At 42.4% G+C, this 19410-nt stretch overlaps 1 protein-coding gene across 3 annotated transcripts in view; it reads left to right on the top strand.

The window, feature by feature from the left end:
- Nucleotides 1–19410, top strand: part of LOC121854669 (glutamate receptor ionotropic, kainate 2-like) — a 68855-nt gene that overhangs the window by 23594 nt on the left and 25851 nt on the right. For all 3 annotated transcript variants that reach the window (XM_042349361.1, XM_042349362.1, XM_042349363.1), the window contains exons 10-13: nucleotides 1164–1268; nucleotides 6611–6868; nucleotides 14035–14152; nucleotides 16962–17041. In XM_042349361.1, coding sequence (XP_042205295.1) covers nucleotides 1164–1268; nucleotides 6611–6868; nucleotides 14035–14152; nucleotides 16962–17041 — 561 coding nt within the window. The remainder of the gene's footprint in view (nucleotides 1–1163; nucleotides 1269–6610; nucleotides 6869–14034; nucleotides 14153–16961; nucleotides 17042–19410) is intronic.

The raw sequence follows: 19410 nt of genomic DNA on the forward strand, positions 1-19410 counted from the left end.
TAGGTAAGACAGGTGTTATTTAGAGAACTTTAGGTAAGACAGGTGTTATTTAGGGAACTTTAGGTAAGACAGGTGTTATTTAGAGAACTTTAGGTATGACAGGTGTTATTTAGAGAACTTTAGGTAAGACAGGTGTTATTTAGAGAACTTTAGGTAAGACAGGTGTTATTTAGAGAACTTTAGGTAAGACAGGTGTTATTTAGAGAACTTTAGGTATGACAGGTGTTATTTAGAGAACTTTAGGTAAGACAGGTGTTATTTAGAGAACTTTAGGTATGACAGGTGTTATTTAGAGAACTTTAGGTAAGACAGGTGTTATTTAGAGAACTTTAGGTATGACAGGTGTTATTTAGAGAACTTTAGGTAAGACAGGTGTTATTTAGAGAATTTTAGGTAAGACAGGTGTTATTTAGAGAACTTTAGGTAAGACAGTTGTTATTTAGAGAACTTTAGGTAAGACAGGTGTTATTTAGAGAACTTTAGGTAAGACAGGTGTTATTTAGAGAATTTTAGGTAAGACAGGTGTTATTTAGAGAACTTTAGGTAAGACAGGTGTTATTTAGAGAACCTTAGGTAAGACAGGTGTTATTTAGAGAACTTTAGGTAAGACAGGTGTTATTTAGAGAACTTTAGGTATGACAGGTGTTATTTAGAGAACTTTAGGTAAGACAGGTGTTATTTAAAGAACTTTAGGTAAGACAGGTGTTATTTAGAGAACTTTAGGTAAGACAGGTGTTATTTAGAGAACTTTAGGTATGACAGGTGTTATTTAGAAAATTTTAGGTAAGACAGGTGTTATTTAGAGAACTTTAGGTAAGACAGGTGTTATTTAGAGAACTTTCGGTAAGACAGGTGTTATTTAGAGAACTTGATCATTAAAGACAGATATTTACCCCTGAATACCTCCAAAAAATATTAATTAACCCCTAAAATTACACCCCCCAGAAAAAAAAAGTATAAATTAGGGATTATATTAACCCCAGAAATTACCCTCAAAACACATTTATTGTCCCAGAAAGTACCCGTAAAAAGAGTTACCCCAGAAAGTACCCCCGAAAAAGACAGGTATTATCCCCAGAAATTACCTCAACGATCAGGTATCATTTATCTAACCTACGTCTCTTCCCTCCTCCTCCTGCTGCTGCTGTTGCTCCCTCCTGCAGAAGGCTGACTTGGCTGTGGGCTCTATGACGATCAACTATGCCAGGGAGAGTGTGATCGACTTTACCAAACCTTTCATGAACCTCGGCATCTCTATTCTCTTTAAGGTGAGTCGGGGTGGTGAGTCAGTCAGGGGAGTCTGATGAGTCAGGGTGTGTGGTGAGTCTGACGGAGAATGTAGTGAGTCAATCAGGAAGACTGTGGTGAGTCAGTCAATGGGAATGTAGTGAGTTAGTCAGGGTGGGTGGGTAAGGTTAGTCACCAGGTAAGACTCTTAATTATCTAATACCAGGTAAGACTCCTTTCCGAGTCTTCCAACCAACCCCATCCGTCCCTCCCTACTTCCCTCCCTATTTCACCCCACCCCCCCCCTCCCACACCTCCCTCTCACCTTCCCTCCCTCCTTCCCTCCCTTACCTGAATTCCGGGCATGAAAATAAGACTCGCTAAGACTCCTTATATATTCAGGTGAGTGTCAGGTGAAGGAAACTTATCACCTCTTTGTCTTGGCTCAGGTGTCAGGCATGAGTTATATATTTGTTTAAGGTGAAAATGTTGTGTTGGATTATACGCCCAGGTAATCTTGCCTATAATTAGTTATTTTTAAACGTCCAGGTGATCTTGTGTATAATTGATTTTTTTTTCGTCCAGGTGAACTCGTCCATAATTTATTAAGTTTATTCGTCCAGGTGATATCACTAATACCTGTCTATAATTATGAACTATGCATGATTAGGGGAGCTATAATTATTAAATATATATAATCATTTACAAAAAAAAATAATTGTATATTTTGTAAGGTTAGTTTCATCTACTATATAATTACTAAGCTAAAGGATTGGTTTACTAGCTATGATTATTTTATGTACCTTAATGATTATATGGTATAGTTATTTTACCCTCTATAACTATGGTTTATATATGAATTAATTACTGCATGAGGATAAAGTAATTAATTATATTTAACATGTCATTTGTATAATTTGTTAATATTTTTGTGTAATAATGACGATGATGATAATGATGATAATAATAATGATGTTTGGGTGTATAACTAATTCGTCTGTGATTATTTCAGGTAATTAATTATATTTTAAGCATCTTTAGATAATAAGGTAGATAATTAATTAGACTTCATATGGAAAACAAAAATGAAAGGTAGAACAGTTCTTCACGGTTATGTCAGAAGAACAAAAGAACGAGAGAGAGAGAGAGAGGAGAGAGAGAGAGAGAGAGAGAGAGAGAGAGAGAGAGAGAGAGTCAGGAGTTGGCAGGAATTTTCAATGAGATAGCTGGGGCCTAATTTTTCGGCTTAAGAGAATTAGGCGGTGGTCAGGTATGTGAGGGTCCCCTTGTTTGAACCTAATGGGGGGGGGGAGGAGCCGGAGGTGGTGGTGGTGATGAGGCGTGAAAGGATTGGAGGAGGAGAGATGGAGATAAAGGTAGGAGGAAGGGGTGGAGAGAAGGGGAAAGATGAGAGGTGATGAGGGGGAGAGAAGGACGAGAGGAAAGGGGGAAGAGGAAAAGGAGGTGGTAATGAAGATAAAGAAGAATGATGATGATAACGGTGAGGGGAGGACAGAAGAAGAGCAATGAGAAGGAGGAGGGAGAATAGGGGGAGGGAACGAAGAGGAAGGAAACAAAGAAAAAGGGAAGTAAGAAGGACAGAAGAGAAAAAAATAGGGAAAACAGAATGGGGAAGGAGGAGAGAAGGAGAAGGAGGGGAAGAGAAGGAAAGGGGGATAAAATGAAGCAATAAAAGAGATTAGAAAAAGGAGAAGAGGGGGATAAAGAGGAAGAAAAAGGGAGAAGAGAGGAGAGAGAGAGAGAGGTATTTAAAGTGTCCCATTCCTAAGCCAATAGCCCAAACCTGGCAGGACCCTCAAATCGTCTCTCCTCCCCTCCCATCCCTCCTTCACTTCCGTCGGCCCCTCTACTCCAGGCCTCGTGAGGGACAGGGTGATGGAACGGGATAGTGGAAGGGTGAGTGACGGAGGTGATAAGAGGGGTGAGTGACTGGCTGGTAGTGATGGGGGGGGTTGAGTGACGGATGAGGGACACGTGAGAGGTTAGAAAGATGGATAGAGAGAGAGAGAGAGGGAGAGAGAGAGAGAGAGAGAGAGAGAGAGAGAGAGATTTTATTGGTCACACACAGTTGTTTGTGTGTGTGTGTGTGTGTGTGTGTGTGTGTGTGTGTGTGTGTGTGTGCGTGTGTGTGTGTGTGTGTGTGTGTGTGTGTGGTCACCAGGGGTCCTCAACACAGTATCAACAGTCAGTCCTTACTTAGGCAGCTGATGAACTGTTTTGTGATGGGAAACCCCTGATGATGTATTTTGGGGGTCTATTTTGGGGAAATCTGATGACTTTTGGGGGGAATTATTGTGTTATTTTGGGATAAAGGCAATGATTTTTTTGGGGGGTGGGGTTTATTGGGGAAAGCTTGGGACATTTTGGGGAAAGTCGGTGACCAATGAACTATGAAGGCGGGGGACGAGGGGGGGGAGGGAGAGGGGGATAGTGAGGAATGAGGTGCAACGAAGAATGGGAGGAAAAGATGTGAGAAAGATTAAATGGGCGATAGGTAGTGATGTGTGAAGGAGAAAAAAAGAGAAGAGAGAGAGAGAGAGAGAGAGAGAGAGAGAGAGAGATTGACTCGTGCCTCACCCACAATATAAAGTGATTCATGGCAGCTACCTCGTGATTTACGTAGACTGATGAGGATTGCTGCTTCGGCCTAGAAGGGCGGACAGACAGACAGACAGACAGACAGACAGACAGACAGACAGACAGATAGACCGACAGATAGACAGACAGACAGACAGACAGATATATAGATAGAGATACAGAGAGACAGAGATGAAGACATTTGAATAAACTCTACGGTCATATCTACCCATATTTCACTTACTTTTATTTTTATATAATTTACATATTTTTGTGTGTTTACGTATATCGAATCAACACGTTGACGTATAACGAATCAACACGTTGACGTATAACGAATCAACACGTTGACGTATAACGAATTAACTTAACGTACCCTAATCGAGGTCAATTAACATGTCACTTTCTCAATCACCGTATTCACTAGGTCATTCCCTCCTCCTCTTCCTCCCCCCCCCCTCCTCCTCCTGCTTCTGCCTCTTCCTTTTCAGTGAGTCTAATGGAAAATTTCTTAGCTCCTCTGAGGCTCTTTGATGATTGGACCTCAAAGTGCAGGTTCTGTGTGAGTGTTGGTTTTTAATATAGTATGTCAAGGTGGAAGGCTCTCTCGCCGTAAAATGAGAATCTGTCTTTCAGCATGAAGCCTCACTTAAGGGAAGAAATCTATCATAGAGGGGTTTTTTCCTGTGCAGTTTTATTTTTATTTAGTATTTTTTTTTTTGGGGGGGGGGAGTGGGTGTGGCTTTCTCGTGGTGCTTTCTTCTTGTTCATGTTCTTCCGCCACCTCTTTTTCCTCTTCAATCTCTTCTTTCTCCTCTTCCTCCTCTTAAATTTCGTCTACCTCCTCCACTTCCCACTGCTCTCACTCCTACTCTGTCTCCTTCTCAGCTTCCTCTTCCTCTTCCGTGCGTTGAACTCTTTACTGTGGATGATGTCAATACCCGCCATGTTATCTTTACAAATTAAACCCACATTAGATGACACAGACCAGCATAAAAACAAAAAAATTAAAAACATTTTTTTTCCTTTTTTTCTTGATGCAAGTCTATATGCAAATGATCTGAGGTGTAATATTTTCTCTGGGGATAGTTTCTACACTATTGAAGACCCTTGATGGTATAGATATCATAGTGAATTAGTTAAGATGTATAAAATCACTTGCATAGATAGAGGTATTTGCCATAGGGTTCTGGACTGGCATACCACAGGACGATACTTTGTTCCTTCTGTAAAAAAAAAAAAAACACATGCTACTCCGCCTTTATATAAACAAACTTCAAAGTGGCCTAAGTCAAATGAGATTCTCGATACAGAGGGTTCATGTATCTAAAGGTATTACAGTATTCCTATTCCTGAAACTTTATAGACTGTGGCTGAAGTCGTGGTTTGATAAGTAGGATAATAAAGTTTTTCGCCTCACTGATCGGTGAAGTACCTCAAGTACTGTTTGTTTACCTGGTGGAGACCGTCTGGGCTATCAACCTACACTGGGTCATGACAGTACCTTGTGGTTATATTCTCCCTGGATAACAACTCACAGGTGATATATATTCTCCCTGGATAACAACTCTCAGGTGATATATATTCTCCCTGGATAACAACTCACAGGTGATATATATTATCCCTGGATAACGACTCTCAGGTGATATATATTCTCCCTGGATAACAACTCACAGGTGATATATATTCTCCCTGGATAACGACTCTCAGGTGATATATATTCTCCCTGGATAACGACTCTCAGGTGACATATATTCTCCCTGGATAAGAACTCGCAAGATAACGGATTCAGCTGAGTAGTGTTGAATCCCTGGCCGCCTGTTGCCCGCCCGAGTCTGCCAAAGTTCTCCTCTGACCCTCAAAACTGTTGACGACTGAATGGTGTTCGCTGAAGCTCGCACAAGTTAATATTGACTCAGAGAATTCCATTTAGCTAAACTAACAGGTATTGGCCTTGTTCCCCCGTGTCGCTGGCGTGCTGAGGCGGAAGATGAGGCCGTGGTGTGTGTGTTGACCCAGCGGCTCGCCAGCAGCAGGATGGGAATTAAGTATGATACGTTCGTGTGAATCCCGGAGCTAAGATGAGACGCCGCGCCGTGTGTTTGCTGTGGCTCTGTTGCGGTGGATTACAACTCTTTATGGCGGGGTTATATATAAACATTCTTTATGGCGGGGTTATATATAGACATTCTCTATGGCGGGGTTATATATAGACATTCTATATGACGGGGTTGTATATAAACATTCTATATGACGGGCTTATAGATAAACATTCTATATGACGGGGTTGTATATAAACATTGAAGGGAATCTGGGAATCACAGATCCAGTACAGTACTGTTGATATATAAACCTATATTTGTATATTAAGATTAAACTAAGATTAAATTCTAAATAAGTTAAACCTTTTTGTGACATAGATAGATAGATAATTAGATAGATAGATATATAGATAGATAGATAAATAGATAAATAGATAGATAGTGATAAGGATAAGTGGATGCCTCTGTCAGGTGTGTGATTTTTTACTTAATTACACGTGCAGGTGATGACGACAGGTAACAGTGGTACAGGTAGATTCTGACCCTGTACTAGTGTACGGGAGTGGAACCAGTGATCGTGTGTGTGTGTGTGTGTGTGTGTGTGTGTGTGTGTGTGTGTGTGTGTGTGTGTGTGTGTGTGTGTGTGTGTGTGTGTCCCTCCCTGGTGGGTGTTTTTGAGGTGGTCCTCCTAGAGTGCTGCTGACTCCTGCTCTCACCTGGCTCTGCCTTCACCTGTAACTCAGATCCCCACGAGCCAGCCCACGCGTCTCTTCTCCTTCATGAACCCGCTGGCGGTGGAGATCTGGCTCTACGTTCTGGCCGCCTACGTTCTCGTCTCCTTCACTATGTTCGTCATGGCCAGGTTTTCCCCCTACGAGTGGAACAACCCGCATCCCTGTAACGCCGAGAGTGACGTGGTGGAGAACCAGTTTAGTGTGAGCAACTCCTTCTGGTTCATCACGGGGACGCTGCTCCGCCAGGGCTCCGGTCTTAACCCCAAGGTACAGTGCCGCCAGCAGGTCAGTCAGACGGAGGATATTCTGTGTTGTGTTCATGGCGGAGTTGCTTTAACATGATGCATCTCATATCTGGAGGGTCAGTCATAATGGAGTCAGTGTCCTCAACTTTGTATAAACTGCCGGAAGAACAACAACAAACACAGAATGTCCTCGTCTTCACTAACTTGCAATGTTTCCAGCCCAGAGAGATCCCGGAGTAGCAGCAGCGACGTAGAAGGCATTGCTACACCCTCACCTTATACACCTCCTCCTCTCCCCCCCCTCCCCACACTGTACAGTATGTAAACAAAGTCACTTGTATCTTAGACTGGTTACCTCTCCCCCTGCCCCCCTCTGGCTAGGTACCCCAGAGAGTCCCTACCCAGCTGTTCTCCTTCATGAACCCCCTGGCAATAGAAATATGGCTCTACATCCTGGTTGCCTACGTCGTCGTCTCCACTACCATCTACATCGTGGCCAGGTTCTCCCCGTACGAGTGGCACCTCCCCGGCCCTTGCTACCACAACAGAGAGTTCATGGAGAACGACTTCACGCTGAGCAACTCCTTCTGGTTCACCATCGGCACCCTCATGCAGCAGGGGTCCGACCTCAACCCCAAGGTACTGTGGAGACTGGCCGTCGGGGGCGTCACCCTCACCACCACCACCACCACCACGCCGCCTCCTGAACCTCACTAACACCTGTGCAGTCCACTAACACCTGTACAGTCCACTAACACCTGTATAGTCCACTAACACCTGTACAGTCCACTAACACCTGTACAGTCCACTAACACCTGTAGAGAGAAGAGAACTAACGTGAGGCTGAGAGGACGGTTACGGCATGTGTTGGTGGAGTGGGTGAAGGAGGTGGGTGAGGGAGATGCCCCCGACGGGTGAGCACCTCAAGATTGTCACTGCAGAAGCTTGTGTACCCTGCATGATCTTCCTTTTCCTCTTATTTTTCTTCTTCTTGTGTATTCTTCTTCTCCTCCTCCTCCTCCTCCTCCTCCTCCTCCTCCTCCTCTTTTTCCTCTTCTTGTCTCGCTGCTCCTACTCCCCCCTGTTCTTCCTCTTTTTCTCTTGCTCCATCTCTTCCTCCATCTCTTCCTATTCTTCTTCTTCTTCTTTCCCTCCTCTTCTTCCTGCTTCTCTTCGTCTTTCTCTTTTTCCTATTTTTTTCCTTTTCTCCTACTGTTCATCTTCCTGTTCCTCTACGTCCTCTTCCTCCTCCTCCTCTTCCCCTTCCCCTTGTCTTTCTTGTGCATGCCCTCCCTCTCTTCTCTCTTCTCACTTCCTCACTCTCTTCTCACTCCCTCTCTTCTCACTTCCTCCTCTTCTTTCTCCTCTTCCTCCTCCTCCTCCTCTTCCTCTTGTGCATGCCCTTCCTCCCTCTCTTCTCGTGGTCCACTTCACACACTCTCACCATCATTCTAACCTCAAAACATAATAATGAATAAGACAAGAATAATGAATAATAAAATGAAGGAATAAAGAGAATTGATAAAAGTGTAAATAGATGAATGAGAAGAATGTACTGGGAGAAAATTGTGAGTAAGTAATTTTTTTTTGTTAGATCGCGTTTGTTTTTCTTTTGTTTTCATTCATTTTTTCGTTATTTTTCAATTTATTTCAGTTATTTTCTTTTTCAATCATTCGATACTTCACTAATTCTTTTTTTTTACATTCTTAAATTTATTTTTTATTTTATTAATAGACAAAATATGTGAAAAAAAAATATTATCAGTAAAAAATAATAAAACAAAAATTTGGACCTAAATTCACTGTTTTAATTTTCTTAGTAAACAAAAAAAATTGAAAAAATATTGTATTAGTAAAAAAAAATAAGAAAAATAAAAAACAAATGGAAATATTTTAGATTTTTTTTTCTAGGGAGTTTATATTAAATTCTTTTGTTTAATAGAGGCGACTTATGACCCTCTGGGAAATATCATGTATGCTGGCGAAGGTTCTTAAGAAAGGTGGGTCATATCTCCGGGGTTTAAGGGGTTTTATCTAGGGGTTTAAAGGGGGGGGTCGTATCTGGGGTTAAAGGGTTTATATCATGGGTTTAAGGATTACGGTTTGGTTTAAGGGGTTGTATCAGGAGTTTAAGGGATCTGGTTTGGTTTGAGGGACTATATCAGGGGTTTAAGGGGTGATATCAAGGGTTTAAGGGGGTAGTATCATGGTTTTAGAGTTGATACGGTACCTTTTCTTGCACCCTTGTGTGTGTGTGTGTGTGTGTGTGTGAGGAACATCGTTCATAAAGTACGTCTGTAGGTCTAAAAGCAGTAAGAAGCAAGTAATAAAGAGAGAGAGAGAGAAAGAGAGAGAGAGAGAGAGAGAGAGAGAGAGTCCATCGGGTAAAAATGAAACCATGTGTACCCTTTTGGAGGTGAAGTGAGGATAAAGGCTTTTGAGGTTCCGAGGGGCAGAGGTGAATGGTTAAGTGCCAAAGCCTCCTCCTCCTCTCGTCTTCAACCCTCCTTTTCTCACCTTTCTAAGCCTGTTATTCCATCACCTTTCTTCTCCCAATACTCCTCCTTCCTCATTCTCTCCTCCTCCTCCTCCTGTTTCACTCCTTCCCTCACCCCTCCACGACCCCTCACGCCTCACCCTCTTTCTGAAATTCTTACCTTCACTCACCATCCTCTCTCACTACTTCACCTTCCTTCACTCCTCCCTCCCTTACTCCCTCCCTTTCTCCTTACCTACCCTCCCTTTCTTCCTCACCTTACTCCCTCCCTGTCTCCCCTTTACCTTCCTTTCTTCCTCACCTATTCTCCCTTTCCCCTCACCCACCCTCCCTGTCTCCCTTTACCCTCCCTTTCTCCTCTTACCTTACCCTCCCTCTTTCTCCCTCACCTTACCCTCCTCCCTATCTCCCTTACCCTCCTCCCTTTCTCCCTTACCTTACCCTCCCTTTTCTTCTCACCTTACCTCTCCCTTTTCTCCCTCACACCTTACTCCCTCCCCTTTGGTCTCCTTTACTCCTCCCTTTTCTTACTCCTTACTCCTCTCCTTTTCCTCACCTTACCCTCCCTGTCTCCCTTACCCTCCCTTTCTCCCTTACCTTACCCTCCCTTTCCCCCTCACCTTACCCTCCCTGTCTCCCTCACCTTCCCTCACCTACCTTCCCTCCCTCACTATCACTAAACACATACGCATGACAATCACCAACTGGACCCATTTCTTCCATCGTTCCTACGTTCATTTATTCAACTAAACTGACTTCAGAGAACGTATGTAATTAAGGTAATTCGGTAGCTAAATTTGACCTTGGTTTTGAGTTAGTGACGTGAGTTTTGAGTTAGTGACGTGAGTTTTGAGTTAGTGACGTGAGTTTTGAGTTAATGACGTGAGTTTTGAGTTAGTGACGTGAGTTTTGAGTTAGTGACGTGAGTTTTGAGTTAGTGACGTAAGTTTTGAGTTAGTGGCGTAGGTTTTGAGTTAGTGACGTAAGTTTTGAGTTAGTGACGTAAGTTTTGAGTTAGTGACGTAAGTTTTGAGTTAGTGACGTGAGTTTTGAGTTAGTGACGTGAGTTTTGAGTTAGTGACGTGAGTTTTGAGTTAGTGACGTAAGTTTTGAGTTAGTGACGTGAGTTTTGAGTTACTGATGTGAGTTTTGAGTTAGTGACGTGAGTTTTGAGTTAGTGATGTGAGTTTTGAGTTACTGATGTGAGTTTTGAGTTAGTGACGTAAGTTTTGAGTTAGTGACGTGAGTTTTGAGTTAGTGACGTAAGTTTTGAGTCAGTGATGAGTTTTGAGTTACTGATGTGAGTTTTGAGTTAGTGACGTAAGTTAGTGAGACGTGAGTTTTGGAGTTAGTGACGTAAGTTTTGGAGTTTTATCAAGCCTTGAGTTAGTGACGTGAGTTTTGAGTTATTGATGTGAGTTTGAGTTAGTGGCGCAGGCTTGGAGTTAGTGACGCAAGTTTTGAGTTAGTGACGCAAGTTTTGGAGTTAGTGACGTAAGTTTTGAGTTAGTGACGTGAGCTTGAGTTAGTATTTTGAGTTTTGAGTTAGTGACGTGAGTTTTGAGCAGGACGTGAGTTTTGGAGTTAGTGACGTAAGTTTTGAGTTAGTGACGTGAGTTTTGAGTTACTGATGTGAGTTTTGAGTTAGTGACGTGAGTTTTGAGTTAGTGATGTGAGTTTTGAGTTACTGATGTGAGTTTTGAGTTAGTGACGTAAGTTTTGAGTTAGTGACGTGAGCTTTGAGTTAGTGACGTAAGTTTTGAGTCAGTGATGTGAGTTTTGAGTTACTGATGTGAGTTTTGAGTTAGTGACGTGAGTTTTGAGTTAGTGACGTAAGTTTTGAGTTAGTGACGTAAGTTTTGAGTTAGTGACGTGAGTTTTGAGTTATTGATGTGAGTTTTGAGTTAGTGACGTAAGTTTTGAGTTAGTGACGTGAGTTTTGAGTTACTGATGTAAGTTTTGGGTTAGTGACGTGAGTTTTGAGTTACTGATGTAAGTTTTGGGTTAGTGACTTGATTTTTGAGTTAGTGACGTAATTTTTGAGTTAGTAACGAGAGTCTAAGTGAGTTTGTTTGATACATTCTCAAGGCGACAATTTGAGAGAAGACTTAGCCCAGGAAATTATTGAAGGATTCGTGTTTTGAATGTTAATATAAATATTCGTCATAGTTTTTCAAGTCTTCGTCTTTCTTCTTGTTCTTCTTGTTCTTCTTGCTTTTGTTCTTCTTCTTCTTGTTCTTATTGTTGTTGTCGTTATTGTTGTTGTTGTTGTTCTTGTTCTTGTTCTTCTTATTGTTATTCTTCTTCTTCTTGTTCTTCTTCTTCTTCTTCTTTTTCTTCTTCTTCTTATTGTTGTTGTTCTTCTTCGTCCCTCTCTTATCAATCCTGTTCTTCTTCCTACTATCCTCCTTCTCTTCTTCTTCCTCCTCCTCCCTTGTTATACCTCCTCCTCTTCTTCCTTCTCCCTCTCTTATTAATCCTGCTCTTCTTCCTACTAGCCTCCTCCTCCTCCTCCTCCTCCTCCTCCTCCTCCTCCTCCTCCTCCTCCTCCTCCTCCTCCTCCTCCTCCCTCCTCCTCCCTCCCTCCTCCTCCCTTGCTGCCCTCATGTATGTATTTATTCCTTGTGCTTGTTTCTGTCTCTCCTCTGTGGTGTGTCTGTCTCTCTGTCTGTCTGTCTCGTGTTTTTTTACCTTTACAATGCTCTCTCCCTTGACGGTGTCTTGCCTACGTCGGGTACCTACCTGTATGTGCCATAGAGATTGTAAGCACCTTGTTCACCTGTTCTCTTATCTCCTCTCGGTTATACGCCCCTCAAGTGCTGCTCTGGGACCTGTTAATTAACGCTGGATCAGGTGTGTGTGTGTGTGTGTGTGTGTGTGTGTGTGTGTGTGTGTGTGTGTGTATAGCCTGCTAAAACTTCCCTCCTCCTCCTCCTCCTCCATCCTCTCCATCTAAAAACGTAACACCTGTACAGACATTGTTACTTCATAGAGCCAGGTGTGTGTGTGTGTTGTGTGTGTGTGTGTGTGTGTGTGTGTGTGTAAAGTGATTCAGATATACATATAGTCTACAAGACATGTGACCTGTGCACGACTTCTCATATGTGAGTTTTATTAATAACGAGACTCACCACACACCTGTCTCCTCACACGTGACTTCTATATCTGGCTGTCTAATCTTCCTCCACTTCACGTCTTGTTGACTCCCGTTTATCCGGTATTGCAGACAGCCTTTCTTTGACGTGTTTAAGGCAAATATAAGCATGTAACAAGCTGGTCTGACGTCAAAACTTAATAAAATAATAATAATAATAATAATAATAATAATAATAATAATAATAATAATAATAATAATAATAATAAACACCATGAAATTTAAGTATACACAAAAAAATTTAAGTAGGCGTAAAAATATTTAACAGGGAACAAAAATCACGAGAAAAGAAAATGAGTTCGTATACCACATCTCTTTATTTACATCGATGACGTCAGAGCTCCTTGACATCAGACCTGACGATAATCGAACCCTCTCTTGGACATAAGCTTGGTAGATGCATGACTTGATTTTATTTATTTTATATTTTTTGCCAGTCAGCCAGCCAGTAGTAGAGTCGCGTTGCCATTTTTTGCCATGATGTTGCTGTCATCTTAGCGTTCTGCAGTGATCACGGGTGCTTACACTGTCTCTATGGTAACTTGTAGTGTTGTTGTTGTGGTTGTTGTTTGTGTGTGGTGCCTGAGGTGACATACCCTTCTTCCTTCACACACACACACACACACACACACACGTAATGGTCGCCTTAATGACCTCCTAATACCTGTTGTACCTGCCTAATGGAACGAATTAGTATTTTTCCTCTAGTATTTGAGAAACAAGTGTTGCCTCCAGCTGATGGGTGTTAAGGTGCCAGGTGTTTTAATACTTAAGAGGATATTTAAGACACCTGTTACCTGGACAACTGGTGTTTAAAAGATGGTTACCTGAATACCTGTGGTCTAGAACACCTGTGGCCTAGAACACCTGTGGCCTAGAACACCTGTGGCCTTGAACACCTGTGACCTAGAACACCTGTGACCTAGAACACTTGTGACCTAGAACACCTGTGACCTAGAACACCTGTGACCTAGAACACCTGTGACCTCAGTAGAACACCTGTGACCTAAAACACCTGTACCCTAGAACACCTGTGACCTAGAACACCTGTGACCTAGAACACCTGTAACCTACAACACCTGTGACCTAGAACACCTGTGACCTAGAACACCTGTAACCTACAACACCTGTGACCTAGAACGCCTGTGCCCTAGAACACCTGTGACCTAGAACACCTGTAACCTACAACACCTGTGATCTAGAACACTTGTGGCCTAGAACACCTGTAACCTACACCACATGTGGCCTAGAACACCTGTAATTTAGAACATCTGTGGCCTTGAACACCTTTAAACCCTGAATACCTATTGTCTAGAACACAAGATAAACACTTCAGTGAACACGAAGAACAAAATTAGTTCTCCACGAATGTAATACCATAACACCCTTCTAGTCAATAAACATAAAGAACAACATATTAAACCCCCTCATGTTATGCTTCAATGTTCATTATAACACCCCCAGCTGCAACTGTTATCATAAACTGTTTAATAATATCAATGTTACGGTGTGTGTGTGTGTGTGTGTGTACCTGCAGGCGGCGTCGACGAGGATAGTGGGCGGCATCTGGTGGTTCTTCACTCTCATCATCATCTCCTCCTACACCGCTAACCTGGCTGCCTTCCTCACTGTCGAGCGGATGATTACGCCTATAGGTATGTCCTCACACCTGTCTTACCTGTTCTTACTCATTAACTCATAGGTACATTTTATATCTGTCTTTCCTGTTCTTATTAACTCATGTGTACGTCATTACATCTGTCTTTCCTGTTCTTATTAACTCATGTGTACGTCATTACATCTGTCTTTCCTGTTCTTACTCATTAATCTTTACATAGGTCTTCACACCTGTCTCACCTGTTCTTACTCATTAACTCATAGGTACGTCCTTACACCTGTCTTACCTGTTCTGACTTATTAACTCATAGTTATTGTTTCAATCATTGAAATTATAATGTTAATTGTTATTTATAATATATTTGTAGCTGAAATGTTGCGTAATTAACACTTTATGTGGCAGGGATTATGTTGAAACATATTGTTGCGTGTTGAGTGAAGCAACTATTATAAGCTGAGAGAGAGAGAGAGAGAGAGAGATAGAGAGAGAGAGAGAGATGTGCTCTGGTCTTTTTTAAGGAGAACAGTCTCCTGGGAGGTGCAGGAGTTCTGCGTGTTTTAACGACGCTCCCGTCGACCTATTCAACACCCCTGGGCCCCGTTATGAGCGAGGGTCACACCAGGGCGTCGGTAAGGTCACAACACACTTCACTAACATCTGCACATTAGAGTTTAGACACAACAGCCTCTGGCTCTGTGAGTGAGTAATGTGTTGCTGTGTGAGACTTACCTGTACACGGTGGTGCCAGGACACCTCTCTGCCACACCTAACCAATTCCTCATAGTCATTAACCTGTGTGACTTCATCTTGTTACATAGATGTGTGCTGAGCTTAGCAGATGTGTCGACAATCTGCACTTTGTGATGACTACAGTGTGAAATACTCTTGAAGCTTACTTGTGTTTATGTAGTCTTAATAACAATGCATGTTTATTACTAACATGCTAGTAAAGACGAACTACAGTAGTGAGTCCTGTAGTGTTGACCTTCAGCTGGGGTATGATGACGTCCTCTTGCCTGGGTATGACGTCACACTTTTACATACGTCATTGATGTCCAAGATGGCGTCCTGGTCAGCACTGCAGGGTAGTGTGGAATGAGACGGTCGCAGAGGATGTGGTGCGTCTCGTCGCTTGGGTCAGCAGTGTTGTGGGTGTTTGTGGGAGACTGGCTGTAAGTTTGGTGATTCTTGGGTGATTCTTGAGTGATTCTTCGGTGATTCTTGTTGATTTTTTAGTGATTCTTGTTGATTCTTGGGTGATTCTTGTTGATTCTTGGGTGATTCTTGAGTGATTCTTCGGTGATTCTTACTGGTTCTTGAGTGATTCTTGTTTTTTGAGTAATTCTTGTTGATTTTTTAGTGATTCTTGTTGATTCTTCGGTGATACTTCTTGATTCTTGGGTGATTCGTGAGTGATTCTTGTTGATTCTTGAGTGATTCTTGTTGATTCCTGAGTGATTCTTGCTGATTCTTGAGTGATTCTTGTTGATTCTTGGGTCATCTACCTCACATGTCAACCTCATCTCCTTCACATATCTTCCTCATCTCCCTCACATGTCTCCCTCACCTCTCTCTCACTCACCTCTTCCTCACCTCACAGATCACCCCCCCCCCCTCACTCCAATAAGGGATTCAAAAGCAGGTTAAATTAGTGTGTAGAATTGGATCTCCATAATAATATAATTTTCCCTCTGTGGACTGAAGAGGGTTCAATCCCCCTTATGAGACATTATCACCGTAAACCTACTGTAAATAAAGAGAAATATAATGTTTAGAGGATTGAAATGTGAAGGAATATGTATAGGATAATGAAATATAAAATGTATATTAATTGTGTAAACTAATACAAATCTAATAAAGAAAAATTAAGAACAAAATAAAAATACAGAATAAATAAAAACAAAGTGAAAAAAATATAATAAAAAAAAGTAGAAAAAAATAAAGGAATAAATTTAAATAAAAAAAAAATATTGTCATTATCGAAAAAAAAAATAATCAGATGTTAATATGTAAACCATTATATTTTTTGGATCATTTATATGGAGAATTAGAAGAAAAAAATTGAACCATATGTGTATTAGACCAAAATTGGAATGGGTAATCTGCTGTAGGAATTGGGAACGTTGGTAAAGTTTAATGAAGGAATTTATATGTATGTAAGTTTAGAAGATCTGGTAACCTGTTGTGGAGGGGTGTGTATTAGGCTGTGTTGTTGTTGTTCATCTTGTTGCTATTGTTGTTGTTCTTGTTTTTATCCTTCTTTTATTCTGTTTTCCTCCTTCATTATTCTTTCTTCTTCTTCTTCTTTATCTCAACTACAGTCTCCCGTCCTCATTATCTCTCAACGTTCACACCCCAATATTCTCTCTCTCTCTCTCTCTCTCTCTCTCTCTCTCTCTCTCTCACTGGTAACCGGATATGACGTCACTGGTAAACATCTATGACGTCAAAGGTAACTGGCTGTGACGTCACGTAACACCATCCTTTTGATCCGTTCCATTTTACAAGTTATGTGAACAACACCTCACCTGTCGGGACGTTAATTACACCTATGTTTGTCTTGTGAGGTGGAGGAGGAGGAAGATTTTGTGGAGGAGGAGAGAGAGAAGAGAGGGAGGAACGTCATAATCTTGCAGGGGAGAAGTGGAGAAAGGAGGGAGAGAAAGAGATAGGGAGGAATATCGTATCTTGCAAGAGGGAAGAGGACAGAAGGGAGTGGGGAGAAGAAGAGGAAAGAGAGAGAGAGAGAATGAGAGAGTGAGAGGGAGGAGAGGGGATTGTCAGCACCCTTTAACATCAAGAGTTTTATAAGACCACCAACTGTATGTGTGTTTCTCCTTCGTCAGAGAGCGCGGAGGACCTGGCAGAGCAGAGTGAGATCGAGTACGGCACGCTAGAGGGAGGATCCACCATGGGGTTCTTCAGGGTAAGTATCCATTGCTGTTTGTGCTGTACCTTCACTGTTTTATTCTTCCTTAGTTATCAATGGGTTTTTTTTATTAATTTTTTTATTGTTTTATGGTGTGTGTATTATTGTTTTCTTTTGTTGTTTTTTATTATTTTTTTTTATTTTTTTTTATTTTTTTTTTTTGGTATCTTTTTATTTGTTATTTTTTTAATGATTTATCTATGAACCCTCCAAAAAATTCTCATCCTAAGTGACTAAAAAAAGCTGACTGACTGACTGACTGACGGAGAAGGTGAGGCAGATTCTCCGTCATAATGAGAAGGGATTAACTGCAGCTGTCATGATCCTTGTTAACGTCAGGTCATCATTCAGGCCTCGGGGCCCTTCTGCTGCCTCCTAAGGTCGGATAATCCCTCTCTCCCCCCTCCCTTCCCCCTCCCGCTTCCTCTTACCCTTCCTTTCTTCTCTCTCTTACCCTCCTTGAACCATTTCGTCTCCTCCTTTCACCTGCCTCTTACACTTCTACTCTTCCCTCCTCTCCCTTTTCCCTCCTCTTATTCTTCTTCTTCATGCCCTTCCCCTCCATTCCCTCTCTCTGCATCCACTTACCCCCCCTCCTCCCTCCCCTCACCACCCTCTCTTATCGTCCTTCTTCCTCCTTCTTCCTCTTCTCCTCCTCCTTCCCCCTCTCTTTTCCCTCTCTCTTCCCTTCCTTCTCCTCCCTCTTACTTTCCTGTTTTCTTTCTCCTCTCTCCCACTCCCCTCCCTCTTACCATCATTCTCTCCCTCCCCTTTTCCTTCTTCCCACTAACCCTTCCCTACCTTATCCTCTCCCCTTCCCCTCCTTCCCTCCCCTCACTTTCCTCCCCCTACTGGGTCGTCAGAGTACAGCATAAAGAGGAAATTCTCAAAACTCCTTACATCAAATTTCCCCTCTACCTCTCCCTCCTCCCCCTCTCCCTCCCCTCCCCCCCTCTCCCTCCTCTTCCCCGTTCCCCCCTAACTGGAGATGTAGACCTTGCCTAATTGCCCCAGTTTATGGCCTGCTAATTGGAGGATGGACTCCTAACCTACAGACAGCGAGAATTGATCTGTGTGTGTTGTTGTGTACCGTGTGTGAGTCAATTAGGGGCGGGGGGGGGGGATTTAACGTAGGAACCAGAGGGAATCCAACTTTTTATTGTATTTGAAGTGGACCAGTTAAAAACGTTCTCATATGTCCAATTAAGAGGAAAATTTAACTTGGGAACCTTTGAGAATCCACTTTTATGTCGTATTGGAAGTGGTCCATTTAAATGCCATCTCCCACCTCAAGTTAAGAGGAAAATATAACTTAAAATATCCTTTGAGAATCCAACTTTGTGACCCCCAGTTAAACACGTTCCCATATATCCAGTTTAAGAGAACGATTTAACTTAAGAACTTGTAAGAATTCATTCACGTGTTGTAGTCTCTCTCTCTCTCACACGTCTCCAGTTAAGAGGAAAATTTAACGTAAGAGCCTTTGTATACCTCAAGATCATGGACGTAAGGTTTTGACACTTATGTAAGATCGATACACCTGAGGGTGACTTAACATCTTGGGGAGACCGGGGGGGGGTGGGGGAGGTGATACTTGTGTGCATTACCTCTGAATATGTGAGGTACCATGAGGTTGAATGTGTGAGGTACCATGAGGTTGAATGTGTGAGGTACCATAATATGTGAGGTACCATGAGGTTGAATGTGTGAGGTACCATAATATGTGAGGTACCATGAGGTTGAATATGTGAGGTACCATGAGGTTGAATGTGTGAGGTACCATGAGGTTGAATGTGTGAGGTACCATAATATGTGAGGTACCATGAGGTTTGACAATGTGAGGTAAAATAGCGAGGTGAATAAAATAATTACTAATACTGATGATGTAATATAGTTTGTCTCTCTCTCTCCTCTCTCTCTCTCTCTCTCTCTCTCTCTCTCTCTCTCTCTCTCTCTCTCTCTCTCTCTCTCTCTCTCTCTCTCCCGGTACATCATCCAGTCTTCAGTATGTATTGGCTGGGGAGTTTTATACTACATGGTTGGGAAAGTTTTATGGCTGGTGACTATCTTTAAGTCCTGTGAGGCAGATCCATTATCACCAGTGAGAGAGAGAGAGAGAGAGAGAGAGAGAGAGAGAGAGAGGCTGGTCGTGTATTCGGTAGACATGGTCGTGAAATAGATTGACATGGTCGTCTCAGGTGATCATGGTCGTCATTGCAGGTGATTGAGGGAGGGGGGAATGAGAAGGAGGAAGGAGAAGGAGCCGGCTAGGCGGTATGTCAGGCTCCGGCCAGATCCTCCGAGACTGAGATGTGTTAACGACTTAAGATTTGTCTGAAACTCGGCGGGAGGAGGAGGTGGTGGAG

This window comes from Homarus americanus, unplaced genomic scaffold (assembly GCF_018991925.1).
Source record: "Homarus americanus isolate GMGI-L3 unplaced genomic scaffold, GMGI_Hamer_2.0 scaffold8280, whole genome shotgun sequence".
Taxonomy (NCBI): Eukaryota; Metazoa; Arthropoda; class Malacostraca; order Decapoda; family Nephropidae; genus Homarus; species Homarus americanus.